This window comes from Melanostigma gelatinosum (assembly GCF_949748355.1).
Source record: "Melanostigma gelatinosum genome assembly, chromosome: 24".
Classification (NCBI taxonomy): domain Eukaryota; kingdom Metazoa; phylum Chordata; class Actinopteri; order Perciformes; family Zoarcidae; genus Melanostigma; species Melanostigma gelatinosum.
In genome coordinates, this window is record NC_136657.1 from 1749392 (window position 1) to 1766994 (window position 17603).

General features: G+C 43.7%; 1 protein-coding gene across 1 annotated transcript; it reads left to right on the top strand.

Annotated features, from left to right (window-relative positions):
• The first annotated feature begins 2862 nt into the window (after window positions 1-2862).
• LOC306797360 (caspase recruitment domain-containing protein 8-like) lies at window positions 2863-16175 on the top strand. The gene is made up of 10 exons (XM_079296698.1): window positions 2863-2930; window positions 4592-4791; window positions 4996-5213; window positions 5799-5848; window positions 6005-6051; window positions 8175-8392; window positions 9035-9300; window positions 10032-10148; window positions 10994-11135; window positions 15762-16175. Exons 2-10 carry the CDS (start codon window positions 4778-4780, stop codon window positions 16031-16033), a joined length of 1344 nt encoding a protein of 447 aa, XP_079152824.1. The 5' UTR covers window positions 2863-2930; window positions 4592-4777; the 3' UTR covers window positions 16034-16175.
• Window positions 16176-17603: the final 1428 nt, after the last annotated feature.

The window sequence follows — 17603 nt, forward strand, 5'->3', positions numbered from 1 at the left end:
AGGACTACAAAAAGCGCAACTAAAACATGACCGAAATAAATCTATTATTCACAACATGAAGGCTGTATAAAATGCTCCTTCTGTGACGGACTGCTTCACTCGAGGTGTGAAAGATAGAAACCGGAGCTCCTTCCTTCCTGCTGCTGTCACACTTAACAATCAACACTACTTCAGTGTGATTCTCTGATGCAATATCAATGAAACTGTTCAATATCAATATATCATATCATATTCAACGGTTCGGTTATGTTGTGCTTTTTAACAGTTTAATAATCTATCATAGGCCTAGTTTTTTTTTTTTTACTGATGCTTCTTGACAATGAAAATGTGTTAATTGACAGTTTGCTTTATATATAAGAATTGATTTATATTCTTGTTTTTTTACCTTAAATGTTTTCCATGGACGCCAAAATGGATGCCAAAATGAATTGTGGGCCAGCATTATATTATTTCCTTTGGTCAAGGAAGGTCCAGTGTTTCCTATGCTAAAGGAATTGAGAAAGGAAGCATTGCAGCACCTTTCCTTAGCATTTAGATAATTGGAACAGCTCTTATCATGGCGGCCACTTAGATACTACCGGAACCTTCCGAGCAAAAAAAAGGACTTTTCGACTGCAGCCAGTGCGTTAGAAAGAGATACCAACGGGTTCTGACTAGTGATGTTACGAGATGTGCCGACGCTTCGAAGCGTGTGTCGAGTAATGGAGGGGGCGTTTCCTTGAAGCGCGTATCGAGGCTTGCTTCATGTAGGGGAGGAGCCAAAAATGATGACGTCCGAAGCCTCGCTGCCCGGCTGTACCACGTGACTGCTTCGGGAAGTGGTTCAGAGTTTGCCGGGAGGTTCGACAGCAATATAAACCACTCAGGCTCCATTCAAAATGTGGGTTGTTGGTGGAGAGTTGCGGTCAGTTGAGAGTTTGGATAGTTTGGAGAGAGAGAGATAGTTTGGATAGCGTTTATATAGTTTGGATAGTTTGGAGAGAGAGAGATAGTTTGGATAGCGTTTATATAGTTTGGAGAGTTTAGAGAGAGAGAGATAGTTTGGAGAGTTAGGAGAGTGAGGAGAGAAGGATAGGTGATGGAGCCAGCTAGGAAGAGGAGGATTTCCCCTGTGTGGGAACACTTTGATTTGATAACTCCTAATAAGGTAAGCTAAAGCTAACTCTATTTCAGACACATTAGGTTTGCTTATCAAGAACTGTATTTTTCACAGTTTCTTCTTTTATTCAAAGGTGAGGTGTTTATTGTGCTCCAAGGAGCTGGGGTACAATAACAACACCTCATCCATGCTAAGGCATTACCGTGCCTTGCATGAGAATAAGGAGGAAACTGGAGCTTCAGCCAGCCATTGTAAGTCATTACAATATTACAAATGCACCATCACAATTTTTCCATGTTCACTTTTGTGTATTGTGCAAATTAAGACAGGTAACAGACACTGTATTTATTCTCTTTTAACCAGCCACCAGAAAACAAGAGCTGGATGAAGCCCTCGTCTCCATGATAGTGAAGGACACACAGCCCTTCAGTATTGTGGATGATGTTGGATTCAGGGCATTTGTGTTTGCGTTTTTGTGCACGCCAGCATCTTCTGTACCCTGTGAAAGGGTGTTTTCAAAGGCCGGAGAGGTCGTGTCAAAAAAAAGGAATCGTTTAAAACCAAACACTGTTGAGAAACTGTTATTTCTGAATAAAAATGAATAAAATGTCCCCTGTCCTGTACATCACTGTCCAAGTTCCACAAGCATATTCAGTCCCCTCTTCCTAGTTCCACAAGCACTTTCACTGTCCTCTGCCTGCTTAAGCCCATGCCATTTTCCTAAAGTGACATAATAACATCATTACACAACCTGCCATATCATATGATACTCCCATTTTGGGAAAATTCACACACAGAATACATTAAAAAAATATATAAAAATATTTTATTATGCACATATGTGATCATTTATGTACAGCAATTATTTGGTCATACATTTTTGTAATTCAGTCATTCCCAACAGCCATAACAGACACAACAATTCAATGCATCACATTATGTGGTTCAGATACAGCTGCCTGTGATTATACACTTGGCCAGTAGGTGGTATCGTGTGCACATGAAGCATCGAGTAATGAACCCTTTCTCGAACCAATTGGCTGAAGTGTTGCGAGGCCTCATGAGGCTTCATCTCGCCATCACTAGTTCTGACCAAGAGTCGGGATGTGAACAGGTTGCTCATTATTATGGAATTCATCAAACTATACGTTGTTTATCTAAGGACGTGCATTCCTTAGATTCATTGGCTATACGAAGCGTCAGTCATCAGAAGGATCGGTTGCAAGTGGCTCGGTCTTTACACAAAAGAAGAGGGGCGGGCACTTTCCTTCAACGCGGACTCTCGTTGGCTGTTGTAGGCTGTGGACAAGACATGGAAGCTCCTATTGGGTCAAGTGAGGTGTTAATCGGTTTTCATGTGAACCGGAGTTATACGTTGAAAAATAAACATAACTAAAGAGCGTTTAAGAAAATACCTGGTAGTTATTAAAATGTTCAGCAATAAGTGTGGCGATTTATTCATATTTTTGAATCACTCTACATATTTTTGACAAACGTGTTTTAGTTGAAACGTGTCCGACTCGTCACCCAGACCTTTGTCCACAACTTCAACAACACGAGTAACCAGTGGTGCCGTTAGGTCACGATGGAGCGAGAAATGCCATCTAGGCTGTTAAATAAAATCCAATAAATTATTCAATAAATGAAAATGATATGGTACGATATATAAATTATTGAATTGCATTACAAGTCGGTGCGGAAGAAGTCATCAGTCCTTCATCCAATCAGTGAAGTGGGTGCCGCATTAGTCCCCGCCCCCCAGAGAAACTGCTATCAGGAAGTTAGAATCAGGAAACAGACAGATGAACACAGCCCGCTGCGCGATAACAAGGTAAACTTTTCATAGTTTCTCAGCTAACGCGAGCTAAGTGACAGTTTGAATGTGTTGGGACTTTTGAGGGAGTTTGTTGCCGCGTAATGTAAACTGTTGCAGTGTTTTTTCTCGGTTTACAGCTTTGGGGGGGGGGGGGCGGACATCGGAGGGCGTGCAGCACGTGGGCTCTTTTCTGTACTTTGACGCGGAGCAGGAGAGCGAGTTTTGCCATCTTCACCACATGGGAGCGTTTAATAGGCTCGTTCGAGATTAACTGCGCCTCGCCTGGAAAGTAGACTACATAACGCGGAAGCAGCAGGGGACGTTGACAAAAAAATGTGGTCAAGGGTACATCCCAAGTCTCTTTCCGTTTCCCTCACGTGTGTCCTTTCCTTGCGTCTTAGTCCCTCCCACCAGGGATGCATGGAGGAAACCATGCGATGACGGCAGCCGCTGATCACAGCTGGATCAGCTGTCAGTCGGCTTTAACAGCCGGAGAGACTTTTGAGAAGTGTGTGTCACTGTCTTTACACATAATCACTGTACTTAATAATAGTAACTAATTATACAAATAACTAATAAAGACACAATTATCTTCACTGCCAGAGTAGAGGTGTTGTCTCTCTGTAGCCTGTTAACAAACTGTGTCCTGTTTATAAACGCATCTATCGTGATCTAACGTTATAAACGTTAGATCACGAGAAGACAAATCTTTCGAATAAATGAGGAAAGTTGTTTGTGGTCCTTTTGTTGTTCAGACTACAATAAACATTAATTTAAACCAGATGAATCAGAAAACTAAACAAATATAAAGCTTGAGTTTAATCTGCGATCCGTCTTCACTGTTTAATGTTGAAAAAATCGTATCAGTCCGATCAGCTGCAACGTCCAATCACATGACTGATGAACAATGAGGGGGCGTGTCGGCCGTTAAAACACTTCCTGGAAGTCTGTTCTCGTGCGTCCTCTCTCATGGCTCCTCAGAGATCCCTCCTCTCTCCTCGATCCTCCGAGCTAAATAAGAGCTTTGGGACGGCCGTCAATATGGCGGTGCAGAACAACTTCCGGTTCAAGCGAGGATCGAGGAGCAAGGAAAAGACAACTAAGAGACTTGGGATGTACCCCAAATCGGACAGTTTTCAGCTGCCTTCAACGAATAAACAGGAAGTCAAAGAAACAGTTACTTCCTGTTAGATCCAATCTGTAGGCTGTAGTTCACAGACCTCATTTGGATTTATTCATGTGTGATTGTAAATATATATTTATGTGGAAACTTGCGTTATATCTGTTTGTGAAACGTTTTGACATGTTTTTTATGAATACGCTTTTTTTATTATCAACCACACAAGATTATGTTTTTAGATTCAACATTTGTTGCACAACATGAGACTAATAGCCAACAATCAAGCGTTAAACATTACAATTGAACAGAAAATAGGATTTTCTACAAAATGTGGTGAGTGTCAAATCTAAGAACCAATCAGCTCTTTGATCAAGTGACAGCCAGGTGTTCCTTTATGTGTTGATGATGAATGTTTGTGATAAACTGAAGGAGGAAGTGTTCCTTTATGTGTTGATGTACAGAGAGATACATTTAAAGACATCTGCTCAAACACCAGCATCCATTAAGCCAGTAACACTTCTTTCATGTTCCTTTTGTATTTCTTATCTGTTTACAGAAATTCTCTCTCGTCAATGGAGTTTAAACGTTTTGCCAGAAATCTTGCATAAAGTTCAGCAGCAGAAAACACGGTCTCTGGTCTACTCACGGGCGACGTGTGTCCTAACAACCGGTCATCAGAACTTTAGTGGAGAGCGTTTGCTAGCTTTACAACAGAGACTGCTCACAGAACTGACCACAGACGATGCTTCCACAACGGTAATACACCTTTATTTACACGGTAGAGGTCTGTAACTTGATTTTGTTCTATTTATTTAAGATATTGTCTCGCATATTTGGGGAATGATTCATATTTAAAATATTTTTTTAAATAATAAAATTGTATTCTAAAGTGACTTAAAATGCATCATGATGACTATAAAATGTGTTATATAAAGAATGTGTTGGTCTCCACTGAGACAGGAAGAAGGCTCATGACCCCGAGGAGGAGCAGCCGTCCCACTGTGCTTTGTGTCGGGACATCCTGAAGGATCCAGTCTCCACCAGCTGTGGACACTGCTTCTGCAGACAGTGCATCGCCTCGTACTGGGACCAGTCTGCTTCATCGGAAGACTCGTCCTGTCCCCAGTGTGGAGAAAGATCTGGACTGCAGACAGCCATTGAGACCAGCACTGTGCAAAGTAAGATGTCTCTCTGCTGCATGGAGACACCAAGAAATGATTCAGAGATGTGGCTTAAGCCATTTTTATTCATTAGTTCATTTGTTTTATTTAGGGCCCAACAGTAAGCCACAACGATTTCACATATATGAGTGACAGGTAGTTAAATAGACGGGTAAGTAGGTAGCAGTGGTGGGCCGTCAGGGCCTGCAAGGCCTTCTCTGCTGGCCTAAACAATCACAAAGTTATAGCTATTTCATAATTTAATATTTTTTCATAAATACACTACATGTATTCTAATTATTTTTCCCATTATCTTATTGTCTCATTGCACAGCTACTTTCTTCCTCAGTTGCTCTGCTTCCAGTGCAGCTTGTTTTAAGTAGAGCTTTTATCCAATCAGATCTCACCTCTGTGTCTCTTGGTAACATAAGAACAGAGGCCAGAGGCCTGCAGACTCACAAGTGAATCCCTTTGCACTTTAAGTGAATGCGGACGATATTGTTGATTGTTGTCATAGATCTTTAGTTTCACATGTTGGGTGTATTCTTTGACATGAAGAATTTTGGCTGCGAATGTTTCTCTTTCACTTCTTCTCTCCATCAGGTGACGCCGACAGCAAACTGGATGTGAAAACTAATGTGCCCGACAAAGAGGTGAGGGAGCAGCAGTTGAACAGCATGAAGTTTATTTATTGAGGTTTCCCTACTGAGTAAATGTACTTCTTGTGTACCAGGGGAACAAAGAGCAGATCCTTGTGCTGTTACTGGATTTCTATTGAAATAGCTAACTTTGTGCCTTCTTAATTCCAGGCTCCATTATCTTTCTCACCTGAACCCACAGCTGAATATTCATACAGGTAACCCTGTGAAATACACTATTCCTGCTTCTTTCATGGTTCATCATGTTGTGATTATAAATGAAGGTCTGTTGTCTGTGGGGAGCAATTCAAAACAGGACCTGGACCTTATTTATAAAACTGATTGTAGAATCCATGTAGTGACCGTTGCTTCCCAATAAAAAAGTCACTATGGTTGCTGTAATGCTTGTTCTGACCGGTGCCATAAATAACATAGTCCAGTTTTGAATATATTTATTCCTCACATAATCAGAGTTCACCACTTTCTCTTCCAGTTATGCATTTCTCCATTACACCAATAAATCATAACACTTGCCTTTGTCACATCTGCACGGTCAAAAACTGTTTGCTTCCACCTATGAGCAACACCTGTGTCCAATGACCCCACTGATTATATTACCTGTGGCCTGACTCACAGCGCCACTACCGCCCCATGTGGTGTGAGGTTGTCCATAACCAAAAACAACAAAATGGCTCTTACAATCCATATTAAAAAACTAAAATCTGATTTATAAAATATACACTGGGGCGGTTCGCAGCCGAGTGTGAAGCGGCGGGGATGAGAGTTGGCGCCTCCAAATCTGAGGCCATGGTTCTCTGCTGGAAACCGGTGGATTGCTCCCTCCAGGTGGGGACGGAGTGCCTACCTCAAGCGAAGGAGTTCAAGGGTCGGGGTCTTGTTCACGAGTGAGGGTAAGATGGAGCGGGAGATCGACAGGCGGATCGGTGCGGCTGCAGCAGTAAAGCAGCCGCTGCACCGGACCGTCTTGGTGAAGAGGGAGCTGAGCCGGAAGGCGAAGCTCTCAATTTACCAGTCGGTCTACGTTCCTGCCCTCACCTATGGTCACGAACTCTGGGTCATGACCGAAAGGACAAGGTCACGGCAACAAGAGGCCGAAATGATTTTCCTCCGCAGGGTGGCCGGGCTCAGCCTTAGAGATAGTGTAAGGATCTCGGACATCAGGAGGGAGCTTGGAGTTGAGCCGCTACTCCTTCGCGTCGAAAGGAGTCAGCTGAGGTGGTTCGGGCATCTAATCAGGACGCCTCCTACTGGAGGTTTTCCGACCACGGCCAACTGTTAGGAGACCCAGAACACGCTGGAGGGATTATGTCTCCCAGCTGGCCTGGGAATGCCTCGGGATGCCCCAGAATGAGCTGGAAAATGTTGCGGTGGAGAGGGAAGTCTGGGGCCGCCTGCTTGGCCTGTTGCCACCGCGACCCGACCCTGGATAAGCAGAAGCGGAAGACAAAGGATGGATGGATGGATGGATGATTTATAAAACTGTGCATGCATTCATTCACGGTTCAGGTGGCTTTGAACACAAAAGGAGACATTGAAACGATGACGAACTGACACAAGAACAAAGGGTCTGGGCCTGTATATAAATAGAGAGAGGTTGATGAGGGAATGAGATGCAGGTGAGGAGGTTAGGAGTCAGGGTTAGCTATAGATGCAGGTGGGCCGGGATGAAGGAAGTGGGAACAACATCTCAAGAACATTTGTCTTGGGAGTATGTACACTAAGCAATACATGCTGTTGATGCCGTCAGGGGTTGTGGCTTAGGACCCACACGCAGACACGGACAAGGTTAAATGAAGTGAAAAGGTTTATTAACAGGGGATAATGGGTGGTGCAAGGCAGGCAGACCTGGGCGTGAGTGTGGCAGGGAATGGATTACGTTGTCGAGGCAGGCCGGCTGGGGAACCGTAGAGGATGATCCACTGTGGGCACAGGAAGACAGGGTACGTTCAAGCAAGCAATAACACGAGGAAATCAACTCAGAATTAACAATACTGAGCGGCCAAGAATGACAAATGGAAGGCAGCTGTGTAGACTGGACAGGTGAGGTGAATGAAGAGCAACGTCGCTGTGTGAACACAAACAAACCGAGGGGCAAATGCAACCACTATACGAAGTTAGTCTCTGAATCGACAACAAAGCAAGCAAACTACGGGTCTGAAAACGCCCTAAATAAGAGTTATCCCCTGGGTGTCATCACTACGTTTACACTACGATCAGTTTCCCTGTGCTGCACATGGACACCTGTGAGTGAAAACAGATCATGTGACTAACAGGCCAATAGATGCTTCTTATATTAATTCATCCTTTCTGTATCCTACAGGTACAAGTGTCCTGGTCCAGGTGTGTTCCAGTGTTCTTTGACTGGACTGGTGTTTGTTATGGCTCAAGAGGCAGAGCTGCTGTACAGGATGGTCCAATGGGATGAGGACCTCCTCCAGCCAGCTGGCAAGAAGGCTGCAGGGCCGCTGTTCGAAGTCAAGAGTTCTGAGGATGCTGCAGTCTGTCAGCTCCACCTCCCACACTGTGAAACAAAGGCCGGTAAGGACATGGCTGTCTTCAGTGTTAAGGAATGAATTAGTAAAACTACAAAGAGTTGTATTACAATAGATTGGTCACACTAAATGCACAGATCCAGACAGATCACATGTGGGACAGGAAAATAATAATTAATTAAAAAATAATATGTAACGACGGCGAAGTGGGAGGCTCCAGAGCAGCGTCCCTGAGGTACTCCGCAGTGTGTGTACTGGTAGTTTCGTTAGCCTTCAGGCCAAACACAACGCAAACTGTCCCTCCGTTGTGTCTCTTGCTGCGCAGTAGTTGGTGAAGCACTCAGCTGTGGTATCACTCTGGGCCGGGGATTTGTTCAGGGTTAGCAAACGGGCAATAAAAGTTGTTTTGAGAAAGTGTGAGTTACTGCAACCCCCAAAAGGTCCTTGAGAATGCAGCCATAACTGAGATATTATGCAGTCAGCTGTAGCAGAAAGTGAGATTAGCCGTGGACAGACCAGGAGGTGCACAACCACTCAATCACACGCACGCATGATACCAATTGCATGATTCTCCTAGCGGAGAAAAAAAAAAGACAAATTGAACTTAAGTGGGAAGAAATGAATTGGGTTGGGATGAACCTGTTTTATCAATCATAAATGAAGGTTTAACAGCTCTTTGCTCCCACAGCGATGGTCTTTGACGGCCTGTTGTCTGTCGTCCACATCACTGATGATGGATTGACAATCCTGGAGCCGCTGGAGATTACGGATACTCATGTGGTGGTGAAGGTGCCGAACCTCTCCGTTTGTGGCCTGGTCTGGAATATCTATAGGAGGTTTCGGGACATCTCGCTGCCAATAAAGGGCCAAGTTCTGCTGTTCCTCCGACCCCCGCACCCCAGGGATCAGATTCTCAATGTGTTTCTGCTGCAGGACAACATCCCTGTGCATGAGGTAAAGCGATCTGTCATATGTGCTCACCTCAACTTAAACTCCAGTTTTAAGCCACAGCTGTTTCCACAAAGACGCTTCACACTTTGCTCCTCGTGCTGTCAAATCTATCTGAACTGTAAATCTTCAGATTGCTTTGTTTTGGGTCGTTTTTTTGATTCTCTCTCAGCATGTATTTACATCTGCCAGTAACATTCGTGATACTTTTTGGTGTCCCAATTGAAACCAGTACTTTACTTTGTTGGAAGATGAGAATCTCCCTCCTGGATGCAAACTGAACTTCACATCATTGAATCGTATTTGTTTAATGCTGCACGACCAAATGAAATGTGAGAAAATGCTCAAAATAGTCCATCAAAATATGAAGTAAAACTTTCCCTTCTCATCACACAAGTACTTATTCAAGACAACCTTGGTTTTAAATGATGGGCTCAAAGATGCAGACGTATTGTTTATGATCTGTATGATGATGAAATACCAGTGACTTTCCAACAATTGAGGTACTCCTACCTGTTTCCAGCAGCACACTTTCACAGATATTCAATCCATCTGGTCACAGTTCAGTGGATCTGTAGAGGCCAAAGAAAGGGATGTTTCAGAACAAATTCAAAACGTTTAATCTTCCATAAATAGCGATGATGTTCTGGTTCAATAAAAATGGGAAACCACTCTGAATTCAAATGATGAGTATGAACATTTGGCAACAAACTCATTAAAATGTCCTGTTAACGAAGGTTGCCAGAAGACATCCACATGCGAAGTACATCAAGATCTCCTCCGACTGTCTGCTGGACATTGGTCAAAGTTACAGTGTCCACAGTGAAACTGAGGGATTCCATATACAGCCTGAGGTGAGTCAGGTCACTTCTGCCCTTCTAGGGCTCTGTGTCCACATCAAGTTTGTTTCCTGAGCGCCAGCATCGTTTTCAGTTTGTGTCTGTGGTAGTTCTGTTAGCTGTTAGCGGTTAGCCAAACACGCTGTCCAAAACAATTTCAGTGAGCCGCAGAGAGGCAGCCAAGAGGTACTCAGCAGTGTGTGTACTGGTAGTTCCGTTAGCTGTTAGCCAAACACCCCAACTGTTATCCCTCCACTGTGTCTCCAGCCTCAGATTAGCAAGTACTAGTGGCCTGTGTCCACATAGCATTTTTCCTGAGTGCCAGCGTCTATTTTTAATTGACAATCTGCCTTTTTTGTGCGGCTGCTCCGGGTGCTTGAAGTTTAAAATGTCTGAACTTTTCAGAAAGGTGCTGGTGACGTCACTGTAGCAAATGAAAGAGAAGCTTGTTGTCTGTCCTGAACTTTATACACCGATTATAGCTTGTGAGTCTCCGAAGGCTCGTCTTCCTCGTCTCTTAACGTTCCAGCTCACAGATTGAGCATTCACCAGCTCATCTATACAAAGTATGATGGTGCTCATGATGAAAAACAAAGTCAAACCAACAGATGGAAGCCCAAATAGATAATCCAAAGCAAAGGGGCGATGCCAGTCGATCATACAATGGTGGCTGGAGTGGTGAAATGTTGTCAAGATATTGTCATAGAAACAAAACAAAAGTGTTTTTCAGATGAAACGCTGGGATGAAGGGATCCCCACCGACCTGCCAGAAAAATACACGATGGAAATACAAGCTGCATGTAGATTCACCATCAGAGCGGTAGCTGACAAACATTTTGACTTCTGCTTCTTGTTTTCAGCGTTACCGATTTGACTCGAGGTATGGACCGAATTTCCATCCGACATTTGAAGTTTTCGTGACCCCCACCACGGAGAGAGTGACTTTGTGGGTCCAGGACAAAGAGAAGAAAGTAGTCTGGAAGCGTGATGTGTTCCTGGAAGGTAAAGACTATCAGACACCCAGTGATAGACGAGAGAAGAACAGAACATTCAGGGAGCTCCACATCTCATATCAATCTTTATTTAGGCTGCAGTCTTTATGACCAATATATCTGGAACAAAATGCAACTCTCACTTCTGTCAAATGAAGGCTGAAGGCTTTCCTGTTAAACACCCGTTTTATGCGTTTGATGTTTCGTGTTAAGTGCTTTGAATTCTTGCTGAAATGAGCTCAATAAATGAACTTGCCTTACATGTAATGGTGCAACGGATCATAAAGCTCACGGGTCGGATCTGATCAGCACAACAGAACAAAAGGAGCAAATGTAACTCTTAGAGATCCCTCATCACATTTATTTGCTGCAGCTGATCAATGTTTACGTTGTTGTTTTGTTTTGTTGTAGCAGCTGGTCTACAAGACTCCACCGTCCTAAATAATCGATTCAACCGCTCTGAAGTCAGAGTAAACATCAACATTTGTTTTAATTTGATCCTTTCACACGATTCAAATGATTAGGAAATACAGACTACATTTGAACACATCACGATAACATCATTTCACCTGAGCAGAGCCTGAAGGCATCACAATATAACTGAATGGAACCTCCGTAGGTTAGCCGTTAGCGGTGCGGCTAACGTTACTAGCTCTCTTCATTTCAGTTTCAACATGGATTTATTGTTTACAATGTAATATTACCAGAGATCAGAGAACAGAAAGCATAAATGCTGATGTCCTGATTCTATGGATCGATGGATCGACAATGGTCCTTAACACCACTACTTACATGTAACACTACTGGGAACAATATGTGTGTGTGTATATATATATACATACACACACATTCTATCCTTTTTCTTATAGGAGAACAGAGAAAGTGATTTACATAACAGAAATATGAGAAATAGCTTGCTGTAGCAGTCCAAAACAGACTTCATTTATTTTGAACTTTACAATAGTCTGTTTGTTGATTATATAATGAATGAATGAATGAATGAATGAATGAATTTATTTACATTGCGCTTTTCACAGACAATAGTATCACAAAGTGCTGAACAGAGCAGAGATTTAAAAGCATAAAAAACAATGTGACCCTAGGGTCAATAAATGACATACACAGCGAAAAATAAAAAATAAAATAAAAATGTAAAACATATTTTAAGAGCAGGTCTAGGACATGGGTTTACTTTTACACAAACGCCAGCCTAAACAGGTGGGTTTTGAGCTGGCTTTTAAAAGTATCCACAGTATCTGCGAGCCGCATATTTGCAGGCAGAGCATTCCAGAGCCTCGGGGCCACTGCCTCAAAGGCTCGGTCACCACGGCTCTTAAATCGTGTGTGTGGGACTGACAGAAGACCTAGAGCGTTTGACCTGAGAGTGCGGGCGGGTGAATAGGGGCGAAGTAGATCAGCGACATAAGTCGGAGCCGGACCGTGAAGTGCTCTGTAAGTGATGGTGAGAATTTTAAAGTGTATCCGAGATGCTACAGGGAGCCAGTGGAGAGATCGGAGTACGGGGGTGATGTGAGACCGTCGATTTGTCCTGGTGAGTAATCTGGCGGCAGAGTTTTGGATGACCTGCAGACGGTTAAGAGCAGATGCACTGAGTGATGTGAAAAGTGAGTTGCAGTAGTCAATGCGTGAAGAGATAAATGTGTGTATGATCATCTCTAATTCAGGTGTTGATACTACAGATCTCAGTTGACTGATATTTCTTAGATGGAAGAAACATGACCTGGACAGCTGCTTAACATGTTGGTCAAACAACATGGATCGATCAAAGAAAATCCCTAGATTGCGCAGGTTGCAATGGGCAGCAGAGGAGAGTGGACTAATAATCTGCCTGATCATGGGGACAAACTCCTCTGGAGCAATAACTAGGACCTCCGTCTTAGAGTCGTTGAGTTGCAAGCAGTTTTCTGCCATCCAGTCTCTGATGGCATTGACACAGTCCAGGAGCCTAGTTAATGTAAATGCCTCACTGGGTTTGAATGACAGATGGAGTTGGATATCGTCTGCATATAAGTGATAGGACACATTTTAGCTTTTTATGATCGGTCCCAAAGGTAACAGATAAAGGGAAAATAAAAGAGGCCCCAGAACCGAGCCCTGCGGTACACCACAAGACAGTGGAGAGGTAACGGACACAAAATCACCCACAGAGACATTGAAACTTCTGCCATTGAGGTAAGATGTAAACCAGTCTAACGCTATGCCAGATATGCCCACCCAATCACGTAGCCTCTTAATCAGGATGTCATGGTCTACAGTGTCAAATGCAGAACTGAGGTCCAGAAGAACTAACACAGAGCAGTCACCTGCATCAGCACACATGAGAATATCATTTGAAACCCTCAGGAGAGCAGTTTCAGGAGAGTGTTGCTTACGAAACCCAGACTGGAACTTGTCGTACATGTTGTGCCTCTCCAGTGCAGCAGTAAGTTGTTTGGCCACCACTTTCTCTAAAATTTTGGACAAGAAAGGCAGTTTTGATATGGGCCTGTAGTTCATGGGCAAAGCTGGATCTAAGTTGGGTTTCTTTAATATGGGCTGGATAGTGGCATGTTTGAAATATGAAGGGACAATTCCTGTAGACAATGAGGAATTGACAATAGATGTTACTGCAGGGCCAATAGTTAGCAGAACTTTCTTAAATAGAGAGGATGGTATTATATCCAGAGGGTAAGATGATGGCTTTGTTTTGTTAATTAAGTCCATCAGGTCTTGAAGGCTGATAGGCTGGAAAGAGTCCAGAACAGCAGGAGATTGCGAGGAGCTACAAGTAGATGAACAGATCCCAGGCTGAATGCCAGACCTAATACCTGTTACCTTATCAATAAAATAGATCAGGAATTTGTTGCAATCGTCAACAGAACAGCATGGTAATGTAGAGACAGACGGTGAAACAATTCTCTTCATTGTGTCAAACTGAATCTTGGGATTTATCTTTGAGGAAGAGATTAGGTTGGCAAAATAAGCAGTTCTAGCTTCCTTTACTCCAGTATTAAAAGAAACTCTGAGATCTTTGAGATATAAACGATGCACTTCTAGCCCAGTAGCTTTCCAGAGCTGCTCTGTCCTGCGACACTTCTGTCTCAGGCTGCACACAGCATCTGTCATCCACGGAGTAGTGTTATAGGCTGCCCTGGTCCTTTCCTTAAGAGGTGCCACTTTATCCAGCAAAGTGGTGCAATGTTCATTAAATGACTGTATCAAGAGTTCAACATCATTGAGATTTGTGTTAATATCACAGCAGAAGTGCATAGAGAACTGATCAGCTGTACTCTGAGTAATAATGCGGGAGTGGAATGTTTGTTTCAGACACAAGGGGTCAGCATTGACACAAAGATCAAAGAAAATACATTTATGGTCACTGATCAATAGGTCATCACAACGGGTATTATCAATATCAAGACCCAGAGAGAACACAAGGTCCAAGGTGTGACCACCCCTGTGAGTGGCGCCAGAAACATGTTGCGTGAAATTAAAAGATTCAGTAATATTGAGAAACTCAGTGGCTATACAGTCTGTGGTATCATTGATATGCAGATTAAAATCACCAACCAGAAGCACTTTGTCTAGCTTGATAATAGAGGTCAGAAAGTCTGTGAACTCTGATAAAAACTGACCAGCAGGACCTGGAGGTCGGTAAATTAAAAAACAGAAAAACGGCTTTAGCCGGCCCACTTTAGTGAGCTGCAGCTCAAAAGTAGCATAGGATTCTGTGCTCCCCAATTGGCAGGAAAGCTGATTCTTCCAGACCACGGCGAGGCCGCCACCGCGGCCTGTCAGACGCGGTGTCCCAACATAAGAGCAGTCCACAGGGCAGAGTTCATTGAAATGGATGCATTCCATATTCCGTTGCCAGGTCTCGGTCAGAAATAAAAAAGCCAAATTATGACTTTTGAACAAGTCATTTAAAATGTGAGCCTTGTTTGTTATAGAGCGTGCATTAATCAGACACATTTTGATGGGGGAAGACACTGTGTCGTCATCAGCACAGGAAGATTTGGGGGTATGTGCAATAGGACGGATCACTCGTGCAGCACCTCGAACCCGACCATAACTAGGGCGTGAGCGCGAGTCTGTGATTCTCACGGGAATGTTCATGGGTCGTGGAGTGGAAGTTACGGTAGAGGCTGTGGAAAGAGTAGTAGGAGACCCTCCATGCCGCCAGGGGGAGCTAGTGTTGCTTGTAGGGGATGAATGCGGCTGATGAATGATCGTAGAGGAAGAGTGACAGCGGACAGGGGATAGAGGTGTAAACAGTTAATCATGTGAATGGGAGTGAACAGCATGCTGTAAATTAGCAGGCAGCTACCCAGCTTGTTAAAATGAATACCATCCTTCTTAAAAGCGGAAGAGCGGCCCCAAAACAGATTAAAATTGTCAATGAAGCTCACGCTGTTGGTCCTGCAGGCGGCCTGGAGCCAGGTGTGGAGGCTGAGGACTCTGCTGAACCGCTGTGATCCACGGCCGAGTGCTGATAAAAACAGACAGACCACAGCTGTTTAAAAAGCTTAAAAGATTTGTAAAATCCATCTTGGTCAATTCAGACTGGTGGAGGGCTGTATCGTTGATTCCCACATATAACACATCATAGTATTTTCTTTTCTTGGTTATCTTTCAGGTCCAAGAGCAGAACAGAAGCTGCTCTTCGTGCGGACTCTGTTTGTCGAGAGAGTGTCTGATCCTGTCCTGAACAAGCTGCTGGATAAACTTCTTGAGCACGGAGTGATGACTGACGCTGAGATGCAGTCGGCCAGAATAAAAGACAGAGCAGATAAAGCACGAGGCGTGATGGACACGGTGGGAAGAAAGGGATCCGAAGCTTTCTCAGTGCTGATGGCTGCTCTCTGTGAGATAGACCCGTATCTTCACACAACACTCAACTTCAGCTGAAGCTGAACCAAGAACTGTGGAGTGATGATGATGATGATGTCTTCAAAAGTTGTCCCTTCATTTTTACAGGAAACAAATAGGGGTGTAACGCTTCACTAAATTCTCTGTTCGGTTCAATACAACAGTCTTGTTTCTCACCTGTCCTCCGTCTTCTGTGTCCTTCATTCATTCCTGCTATGTTAAGGTGTGAGGATTTTCATGGAAAGAGCTCCTTCAAAATGTCAGCAACAGAAGTCCTACAATACTTCTGCTACTACTACAAGTACTACTACTTACTCAATGCTCTTAAAATCTACACATGCTTCACAGGATTTGGCGGAGGTTTAACATTTGAAAAATATTTCTCTGAGAAAGTAACATCTGACTGAGATCTTTTTATTTGTTGATCAAGATTTTACATCGATCCAAGGTCAGCCTTTTTCCATCTATGCCAGTGTTACAACAATGCTTTTCAAGATGACAAACTGTGTGTAGTTCTTTAAGACCATGTGTGGAGTGAAAAACAGAAATAGCTGATGAAGCCCAGATCTCGCTTGAGTTTATTCATTGATTAGATTTGTAAGAAGAGCCTGGAGGCTGTGCTTCAGTGGAATGTAACGTCATGGAACAAAGAAAAGATGAGAATCGGTTCCAGGACTAATAATGATACAAAAGCCCTGCTGTCTTTTCCTTCCAATTCAGAAATGGATTTCCAGCTTTATTTTTGGATCAAATTATAAATATTTAATCAGGTTGAAAAACCCACAGTATGAGGACGCAGCCTGTAACTGGCTTCAAGGCAAGTAGCAATAATTCATGGCCAATTCTATTTGATGTTCATAATTGTATCAGTGAAAGAAGGGACATATGCAACGAATATTACAGTAGAATGAAGTACAAGTACATCCCTAATGATAAGTCAGCCTACAGATCCTCCAGAGATGCTGAACCGTATGTTCACATCTGATACGAACATGTCACCTGCAGCTCAATATCGTATTGTAACTGCAGAGCTGAAGATGCTTGTCACGCCCTTGTGCTCTGCAACAGTAACAGTCATGTTTCCATAGTTCCGCCCCGAATTTAAACCAGCATTTCTTCAGCCGATGTAGGTGGAGCCACAGCGGCCCACAGCTACAATACATAACTCATGTTCTATGTTGTCTCGGCTTCGCCCTCTAAGAGCTGGGCAGTTGGGCTGTACGCTCCAGATCAGCTGTCTAGCACAGGGATTCCCAAAGTGGGGTGCGCGCACCCCTGGGGGTGCGCGAGCTGCCTCTAGGGGGTGCGCGAGAGGAAAAGTGTAATGGCGGTCTGATGGTGTAATAATATTAAATATAAAAAAAAAATGTAATTTTAATTTAAAAACTGTCAGGCGGGACATCTGAAGCTATCAGTCGTAAAAGAGGAGAGGGACAGAGAGAGAGAGAGGAATCGGAGGCGAGGGGAACGGAGAGGTGCAGTTGGGGAGAGACCGGGAGAAGAAATCGAGTCAGAGTCAGAGGAAGATGAGACGGAGGAGACCGAAAGGAGGAAGGGATAGCACAGACACATCGGGAGCACATCGGCCCATCGCGGAGTCAAGGTGAAA